This window comes from Sipha flava, unplaced genomic scaffold (genome assembly GCF_003268045.1).
Source record: "Sipha flava isolate LNK unplaced genomic scaffold, YSA_version1 39_pilon_pilon, whole genome shotgun sequence".
In the NCBI taxonomy this organism is placed as follows: domain Eukaryota; kingdom Metazoa; phylum Arthropoda; class Insecta; order Hemiptera; family Aphididae; genus Sipha; species Sipha flava.
The window spans coordinates 2363997-2374273 of record NW_020273107.1 but is presented as its reverse complement, the minus strand read 5'-3'; the positions used below and the strand labels follow the sequence as shown (position 1 = coordinate 2374273).

The 10277-nt window shown below is 28.8% G+C and overlaps 1 protein-coding gene across 2 annotated transcripts; it reads right to left on the bottom strand.

Annotated features, from left to right (window-relative positions):
- Positions 1-6095: 6095 nt before the first annotated feature.
- On the bottom strand, positions 6096-8476 carry LOC112688533 (adenylyltransferase and sulfurtransferase MOCS3). Of its 2 annotated transcripts, none has more exons than XM_025561786.1 (7): positions 8241-8476; positions 8041-8113; positions 7765-7978; positions 7041-7342; positions 6732-6961; positions 6447-6675; positions 6096-6319 (listed from the first exon to the last, which is right to left on the bottom strand). In XM_025561786.1, the coding sequence occupies exons 1-7, from the start codon at positions 8367-8369 to the stop codon at positions 6162-6164; spliced, it is 1335 nt and encodes a 444-aa protein (XP_025417571.1). In that variant the 5' UTR covers positions 8370-8476; the 3' UTR covers positions 6096-6161. The 2 variants fall into 2 exon arrangements, with proteins under 2 accessions (XP_025417571.1, XP_025417572.1); XM_025561787.1 differs by having other exon boundaries at positions 7765-7975; positions 8037-8113; positions 8241-8332.
- Between the last annotated feature and the right edge of the window lie 1801 nt (positions 8477-10277).

The window sequence follows — 10277 nt, the reverse complement described above, 5'->3', positions numbered from 1 at the left end:
ATTTTGTGCTCTATATAACACCGACTAAACGTGATAACAATTACTAAGTGTTTTCCGTCGTACCCACATATATGTATAATAACATATTATACATATATTATTTAATATATGTATAATAACATATTATACATATATTATTTAATATACATATCTGTGGTCGTACCTACAGTACGTCCATAGATAAAAGGTAATGCCAGTGACTGAGGTACCTACTTGGTCGAGGCACGTTTGGGCCAGGGACGTTTAGATCACTAATAAAAACACAACCCGATTGGACCAGGATTTTGTGAACCCATTTGGGCCTATTTTTTTTTTTTTAGTACATTTTAAATAAAATATTTTTAAATAATTACTGGAAAGCCCGCTTAGGCCCGTTTCACATGGACGCGTATCGTACGCGCGCGCTTTAAGTTTACATTGGTTAAGTTCATATGCGCCGTATCGGCGAGCAAAACACGCCATTATCGGAGTAATAAGATGTTCAGTTAAACTGTAAACTAATTTGTAATTTGTAGATTATGTACAGTACAGAACAAAATTATTTATAATTGATAACTGATCAAAAACCCACAGTTATATTATACATACGTATAATAAAAATACACAATATATATACAAATATATGGTATAATTATTATACCATAAATTATACTATAATAGATATCTGTTACAAAATGGCCTTATCGGCCGATGCGATAATACTAATTGGCAATATTGTGGTTTATTGTACATTATTAACAAAAATTCAAAACACTATGTTCCATAGTGGTTCCTATAGCTTATACCATACTAGGTTAGCATTAGTATTTTCAATTTTGTTAAAATCTGTTAAAAATAAAATGGGAAGGAAAATGGTGGTTTAAACCAAGTTGTACAAAAGTAATATTTTTAATGTTAGTGCTTATAATGATGTATTTAAGTGCTTTTTTAAGCGCTTATTTTAATGATTTTAAGTGCTATAAGTCCCGAGCTCTGCTTATAATATATCACTGTATAATGAATTTTCACTGTTTCAACAATGAAATAAATAAACAATTAAAAACACACAGAAGTTAAAGTATAAGTTAATGTCAACTGGCACTAATGTTATTTTTTCGACCAAACAATTATAATGTATTCGTAGTTAATTTTTCCCACTACTCAATATATTATTATTTACTATACAAACCTTTATGATAATTATTTTGTATTTTCAATTATATTATGTTACATAATTATTTAGGTTTATATTGGTTAATTTAATTAACTAATTAATTAAGTGGTGTATTGGAGGGTATACGCCGTATACCCGGATCCCTATTTTTGGATTTATCCATGTAATTTAAAAAATAAACTATGTATACATTTTTATAATATATTATTATTATTAAATGTTAAAATTTAACTATTTTGAGTTAGGTATTGAATTTTTACTATTGATTCATCACATCCATTTTTATTACCTAGAAAATTATAGGTTTTTCAAATTTTTATTTTTTTTTTGTGTTGAAAATTAAAAAAAAATTCATAATAACGTGTTTAATAAAAACGAAAAGCATTTAATAATTTTATAATTCTTGTCACATTATATAAAGCCGTAAACGTAGATCGTACATACGAAAAATGTTGTTAATTTTTCTTTCCCAAAAGCGTTGGTTTTCCGAAAACCGTTTTCGGGACTTTGTTTATATTATGCGCTCTGAAAAAATCTTCTGTCCCAGAGAAGTATGCAAGCACATAGCTGCTTATGAACAGACGGAAATTAAAGCTGCAAATTCAATTGTGGGGCTGTGGGGGTGTTAAAATGTACTTGATTTAAATTGAGAAACATATCAAAATTAATGTTTCACAACTCAAAGAGTGTCAATCAGGGATGAACGCATGTAAAAAAGTCTGGTGGTGAGGTTTGAAAAAATATCATAACCTTAATGTTGTTGTTTATTGATCTTTAATGATAAGTACATAATTGGTAATTATAATATTTCGTGGGGAGGTTCTCTTCGTAGCGAATAGCCCGACAGCGAGTAATCCGGCGGTGCAGCGGTCGCGGTGAATAGTCCGGCAGCGAAACGGTACGGCAACGAATTGGTCGCGGCGAAATGTCCTAGACCCTACTGTCTATATTATAAGATAGTGTCTATCCTCTATCATAATTTAATATTTATACTATTTATAGTTATTCTATTCTGTTTATATTTATTCTAAATAATAGTCGATATCACCAACACTTTAATTTTAGAATTATGGGTTATTACCACTCGGGGATCATCTTGACGCGGTCCCGCTGTGGTGCAGGTCAGAGTTGGGCGTTATTTGAATAAAATTTTATTTAGATGATTATTTAGATAACATTTTCTTCGAATAAATTATTATTCGACTAATTTTCAAACACAATTATAATTAGATATCATAAATTCAAACAGATAATTTTTATAGCTACATGCCCATCTATCTAGTATCTTTATATTTTTGTGTAGAGCTCTATATATTTGAACTTATAAATATGAAATACAACATTAAACATATGTAGTTAGTACATAGTACCAAAATATCTGAGACTATATAATATAGTATAGAAACTGGACTAAACTAGATATAATAATAACATCTTCAATATTGATAATTAATTACTATTAAGGTACATACTTAGTACATGTAGACAAACTAGAAGAATTATAATCATTATTTCATAATACATATTTAGTAATTAGTACTAACTACTACTATATATACTAGGATAGAATAACTATGTTAAAAAATTAGCCGAATATTTTTTTATTCGAAGAATTGTAAAAAAATCATTCGAAAAATTCTTATTCGAATACATATTTATTCGAATAATTATCTAGATAAAATGTTGCCCAACTCTGGTGCAGGTACATTAAATACACCACTATCGCGAAGTCGCGCCTGCACTCTACCCACCCATAACCTGGCAACGACAACACCGTTTCCATTACTACCCACCTACCTCGGAAAACCGGGCAGAGGTAGGAAAAGTTATCTGAACCGGTGGCAACGTACCGACCAGTCGCCTCAAGTCACTAATCTTCTGCTCGTGACCGTCGGTGAACGAATATCGTCCCAGTACGTTTCTTTTTCATTGTCTCTTTACCACCGTCACCAGAAGACCACCCTTAGCTTATATCATTATTTTGTTTGGTAATAAAATGTTGAACACCATATTTTGTTTTGGTTTCGTGGTTATTCTTTTTTATCTAAACACAACCACTAAACCGTGACCGGCCACCTCACTGAGGGAAGAAAATCCACATTGACCTGAGGCCGTATCAATCTATAATTAGACACAGCGTCAATTAAATTAACCCGTGGTGTACATTATCTGTCATTTTTGCTTATCATTATACCTAAATATTATTTCTCCGAAATTTTCCACCTGTTGAAATAAATTAAGAAAATAAATTTCATGTAATATTGTAATTTTATAATAAGTATTTTAGTGACCAATGCCATAAAGATCTGGTAGAAGAAATACAGAAAGGAGTACGAATAGGAGGAACAATGGTTAATGCCTTAAGATTTGCGGACGATATAGCTTTCTGTGCAGGAAATAAAGACGACCTAAAAAATACCCTAATAGCAATGAATAGAATATTAAAAAATAAGTATGGAATGCAACTCAACAAAAAAAAAACAAAAGTTATGGTATGCAGTAAATCTAATCCGGTCTAACTCAACATAAACATCGACAATGAACAAATAAGGCAAGTACACCAATTTACATACCTAGGAAGCATTATAACAGATGATGGCCGCAGCAAAACCAATATAATCTGTAGGATAGCACAAGCGAAAAGGGCCTTTCAAGACAAAAGCCACATACTAACTACCAATAGCGTCAGCCTGGAAATAAGGAAGAAATTCCTAAAAAGTTATGTATGGAGTGTAACGCTCTTTGGATCCGAAACTTGGACAATAAACTCAATGGAAAAAAAAAGACAGAAGCCTTTGAGATGTGGTGCTTTAGGAAAATGCTTAAAATACCATGAACCGAGAGAGTAACAAACAATAAGGTACTGGATAAAATAAAGGAACAACGACAAATATAGAAAAGTATTTAATCCAGAAGAGGCAAGATGATAGGACACATACTAAGGCATGAAAGTTTACTAAAGAAAATAATTGCAGGAGATGTTGAAGAACACATTGTAAGAGGAAGACCAAGGGCAGAATACAGATAACATGACACAGATAATGCAGGATACACAAAATAACTATAATGTTAATTTGGCAAGGTAAATAAAATTATTTATAATTTTTTAATTTCCCTGTAATTTAATGAGTTTAAGAAAATTATGTAAAAACATATTTTATAGACATTTGTATTTTGAATAATTAATATTCAATAAATTTTGAAATAAATTGAAAAAATCAAATAAACTAACTTTTTGATCATTTTTCAACCATCTTGTGACAAATGAATGGGATGAGTTTATAAATCATTATTTTTAATTTGGAAGAATTAATTTCCTCCAAGCTTTTGATATACATCTAATGTCAAGTCTTAACTCAATTAATATTACATAAAAATTCTTACCTATATAGGTTATATGGCTGAACATATTTGTAATTGCACTGATATACTAAACTGTTTTATTATATTATTTCCCTTGCAAAATGATAATTATAAATAAATGTCTATTTTTAGTTTTCATGCACATTTATCCATGATTTTTCTAATCTATAACGTTTATATTTTAATACTTAATAAGGCACACATGTCATATGCTATCTACCAAGAAAATCATATCTATAAAAATCTACACATACGTATCAATGCCTGTTGGTTCACAGTTGTCCTATTTTAAATAGCCTGTTTGTTAACAGTTGTTCATTTATTTTTTTATTTTTTTATATCTTGTAAAAAAAATTTAAAAACATTTTTTTGATTGACTGATCTCCACCATTCTTCTTGCATTTGTTTCCATAAACATTCAATAGTCTATATTTTTGCTGTAGTTAACTGTTTGGTTTACGGTAGATAGCATACGACACGTGTGCCCTAATAATAATTGCCTAGATATCATCTTTGCAAACCCAGAAATATCAAAATACGAGACTGGAAAGCATTTATTGAGGAAACCCTTAGTGGTTACAACATACCGATTATTCGACATCAATATAATAATTTATCTTTAAAAATGTCCCCGCTGTTTTGAGAAAAGTTTATTCAATTGGAAAATACAAATATAGACACGGAAAACGTGATGATTGAGTGTCATCGATTTAACAAATATGCTAAAAATGATTTGTGATAACATCATATGGTAGAAAGATACTAAATCCAGAAGAAAAGAAATAATTTTACACCAATACAATACCTTTTTAACCTATAGTAGGAATTTTTTGATAAATTTTTACCCGTTTAAAAGTAAATGAGTGAGTTGATATGAATGGACAGTTTGAAGAGGAATTTAGTGGTGGTTACATTTTATTTTATTAATAGTTTTAATGTTAAAGTCTATATTAGTGATATTTGCTGAACAAGCTATAGAAATAATTAGGTATTATAATATTCAGTCCAGATGTTCATAATATACAATAAAATGCCTGTAAAATAAAGGTGGCAGAAGTTCTTACTTCGTCCCTTTGATCCTTGGTTTGGATAATGGTAATAGATGTATAGTTTTAAAGAAATTATTTCAATTCTTTAGTATAACTATTCTGAACAAAACTTCAGTATAAAAATGTTGTTTAATTCCATCATAGTAAAAACAGTATAATATTAAAAAGATGTTGTTCTATCTGTATCCAAAATTTTGTTATGATTGGATGGACTAATTTTTTAAATAAACATTTTAAGTAAAAAATTGATGCAAAAACAGTAAATTCCCTAAAAATTATAAAATAATTTACTAAAATGCTTAGAAAATAAAATCCTGATAAACATTTTTTTAAATTTTTTAGTAGCATTATGTAAGTGAACGAGTAAGTTGATATTAAAATTTCAAGTCTTAATATCTAAAAATAAAAATTTTATTACATAAAAACTTTCAAAAAATAAGGTATTTTTAAAGTTCTATATTTAAAGCAAAAATGCTAAATTTTAAAAAAATTAAAATAAAATAATGAAAAATTTTAATAAACAAGCAATTTCCATATAATTTAATTATAATGTTTTAGGGAGTCAATAATATCAATATTTAATAGATGATTTAATTTTAATACATAGGAAAAGTTTTGTCTATTTTCATACTCCATTCATTTAGACCTCCAATAACATCTTTTATCCAATTTACTTTTTTTGTTATCTGGGGGTATTTCTTTAATTCCTTCACAGCTCTTTGAGAGTCATTTCCACGGCGACAAATAGTAATAACTGTAACAAATGAATAAATAAACATTCATAGCATTTTAATTGTAATGTTATATGACATATTTTGATTTGTATTTAATGTTTTTATTAAAAAAAAATGTAATTACTAAAAAATTTAAATTTTACTTACCATTTGGTGTTTTACTGTATGAATTAATTTGTTTAATTAACTCCAAAAGAGTTTTTTCTCTTTTTAAATCATTTAACTGAATATTAACAGAAAATGGTAAATGACACATGTCATATTCTACATTTTTACGAACATCTATCACCAAACATGGTTGATTCTGGGATATTAATTTGTTCAAGTCTATTACAGTTATACGTTCATCTTCATTCAGTAAATTTAGTGTCTTAAACTAATACAAATTAATAAATTAATATTTCTCAATGTTTCTAAATAAAATAATTATACTTTATCGTTTGCTTTAGATCCACAAAATTCTTCATAATCCATGGTAATTACAATATCTTCTGTACTCCTTGTACATAAACATCCAGCTCGTTTAACATTTGTTAATTTAATTTTTTTAAAATTACAGTCTCCCCCATCATATAGTAATAAACTGTTGTACAATACATTTGGATGATCAATAATTATTTTAATAGTTTCCATTGCTTGGAGAACACCAATTACCCCTGGAACTATCAATAAAAGGTTAAAAAAGGTCAGGTCTAACTTTTATTACATAACCCAAAATATAAAATTGAATACATTTATTACCTGGTCCCAAAACACCTGCAGAAGCACAATTTCCAATAGTTTCAGGAGATTGTGGTTTTGGATGTAAACATCTAAAACATACTGATCCTTTATAGTTATATACAGTTAGCTGTCCATCACAATGTATAGCTGACCCAGATACTAAAGGCTTGCCAGCTTTTACACAAGTATCATTAATTATATAACGTGTTACTAAGTTATCACTAGCATCTATAATTACATCATATTGTTTGAAAATATCCAATGAATTATAACCATCTAATTGAACATCATGGACAACAATATTAACATCTTCATTCATACTGAAAATTGAATGTAAGCATTATTAAATAATAAAGTAAAACAAACATATTAATAAAATTAATAAACAAATAAATTTATAGAGATAATTAGGTACACGATACTTTTGTTAATGGGTTATTGATTATTAAAATATTATGTTTATTATAATAAGAATAATAATTTTAAGTAAGTTTATTCTCAATATAGAAACATAATTCAGATACATATATTATAAATTAAATGGATGATAATATAATCACATTTTATATAATAAAATAAAATATATTAACAATCGTACAAATAATGAATACATTTAACAAAACTAGATACTCATCTACTAATTATTAAAATGTTGTACTTCTGTTAAATAAAAAAAATTGTAATAATTCAAATGTCATTACTTAAATAGTCAAAATAAGGAAATCTTTTTAAATGTACTAACCGACTTAATGATAATTTTCCGGATTCAACTTTTCGCATACCAACATTACATTGCCCATGCAATAATTGTCTATGTAAATTATTAAGTTCTACTTCATCATAGTCAACTAATCCTATGGTACCTACTCCAGCACTTGCTAAATACATTGATGATGGACATCCTAAGCCGCCAACACCAATAATTAGTACACTAGCATTTTTCAATTTTTTTTGACCTAAAAGAATAAAAGTATTAAAAAATTTATAAAGAGTACTGACATTTCTGTTACAACTTGACCTTCAATGCCAATTTCTGGTAAAATAATCTGCCTGCTATATCGACTAACATCAAGTTTGGTCAAACATTTTTTCTAAATAAAAATTATGATAAATAATGTAAATTAAATTATAATATGTAATGATACTGGTGAAACAAATATAAGCAAATATATAATAATAAACATTAACAATTGTTTAAAAAACTATTATAGCAGGTACCTGTTTAGTTTTCAGTAACTCCGTTTTTTTATTCAATTCTTGTTTTAAAAGTTCAATTTCAAGAGATAATCGACTTATTTCTTCATCGTTAAACGTATCTTCATTATTTACTAAACACGAAGACGACATCCCACTATATATAATGAAATTACGTAAATGCAAAAAACTTCTTTAAAAATTCAAATCATAGGTACTAAAAAAAGGCTATCAAAACAATAATTTAAGTACGAATAAGGAAGACTGTTATCTTATCATGGAAGTAGTTGTGCGCACAGGTATATATATATATATATATATATATATATAATAGCTGAATTACCCGTCGTTTGCCGGGTTTAAGTATGTAAATGTATGTAACCTGCCAAGATTAAATTTTGTTAAATCTATTGAAATTTAAATTAATTAAGATTTTTGAAATAATATTTTATACATATTAATTTAGTTTTTAAGATAATGATTATTATCATAACCTATTCGATAAGTTATAGCTTACAACTACCTGAACCTCTCTACAGTTTGGTATTCTGTTGAATACATATAGCATCTCACTTCTCCGAATATTTTACCTTTAGTCAATAAGTTCATGGTCTTTTTGACTATTAACCAAAACACTCTTGCAATTATATCATGTCGATCATATGATCTTTGACCAGGAAGTAAGAGCTCTTTTATCTCGTCCCAGCGAGGATTACATTTAAAAGTAATAAAAAGGTCAGGACGACCGTAATGTCTAACGTAGTTCATAGCATCTTGTGTTCTTTCGTGCATGTACCTTGGCCCACCAGTAAAAGTTGACGGGAGTATAACCATTTGGCCTAACTGATTAGCTTCTATGTCTCGTCATCCAATCGTATCTTTTAAATGAATATAACTATCTGCACGCAATTTGGCTTGGTTGTTTTTGATGTAATTTAGTCTTTCAGTTTCAATTTTGGCGTATTCATCTACCAAATATTGACTGAAAAGAGAACGATAATTAACTAAATAGTTGTTTTCCCCTTCTCTGACCATTATTCTATATGAGTAAAAACTTGATGCAGAGACAGTTTTTTTTAAGCAGTAACTTGGTTTTTGGATCGCGTTGTGGTATATTGATTGCATAACCATCATCCCCACCCCCCAACAAAACATTAAAGGATACTGCAGTGCGTCGTATGCTCGATGTATCTCACTGATACGGTGAAGTGAGTTACTTCGGTTTTCGAGGATGATGTCTCTTCGATCAAACTGCTGATCTACTAACACTAAAGCAACTTTATTTGCCGTTGGTGCATTATACCTGCCTCTATGTTCTTCTGGTGGTTTTTTATCTGCATGTATTACAACTTTAAATGACTCTGAAGGAGGTATTTTGTCGATGGTAAATTGTAATGATCAATTGTAAATTATGCGGTGGCATGCCTAGTAAATCCAATGAGTTTAAAAACTCTGTTGGATAATTTACAACTTCAGTAGCATCGCAAACTGTATCAATACATTTGTATGACACCAAGTTTCCTGGTAACAAATGTTTTATCTTGAGATTCAAATCGTTGACGTCCACATTTTTTGCTACCTACTAAAATTGTTCTTTCTGCCAGCCCCTTATGATTTGTGTATTGTCTGTGTACACTGGGAAATATCTGGTCAATGAGAGCATCTTGCGAATAAATGATTGTGCAGAAATCGTTCGGTAATTTTATACATCCCGTTTCATCTGTAGTAACTTTCCCATCTCCAATATCTAACAATTGTTTTGAGAATCTTTTGCACGCAGCTTTTTTTGATTGAATCGAAATCGAAGTATCGAAATCGTTCGCTATCTATCTTTATATATATTCGACCATGAATTGTTGACAAAGCTTATGCATTGTAAAATAACTTAGTCCTGATCGCGTTTAATCATCAACCGATATGCATAATAATTTTTTGAACTAACATTCTTATTTGTTTTGGCACCTGTTGCAGGATCTTTTTGTTTAATATTTATGCAATACTCGTCATTTACTACCAAAAATAAAATTAATAGTTTTTAATAGTTTTTTAATAATTTTTTAA

Bases quoted from the DNA above. Each gene is read 5' to 3' on its own strand.
- LOC112688533 (XM_025561786.1), bottom strand. From the start codon at position 8,369: ATGTCGTCTTCGTGTTTAGTAAATAATGAAGATACGTTTAACGATGAA. The intron at 6,676-6,731 runs GTATAATTATTT...AATTTGTATTAG, and splicing joins GATCTAAAGCAAACGATAAA to TTTAAGACACTAAATTTACT. The intron at 6,320-6,446 runs GTAAGTAAAATT...CATTTGTTACAG, and splicing joins ATACAGTAAAACACCAAATG to TTATTACTATTTGTCGCCGT.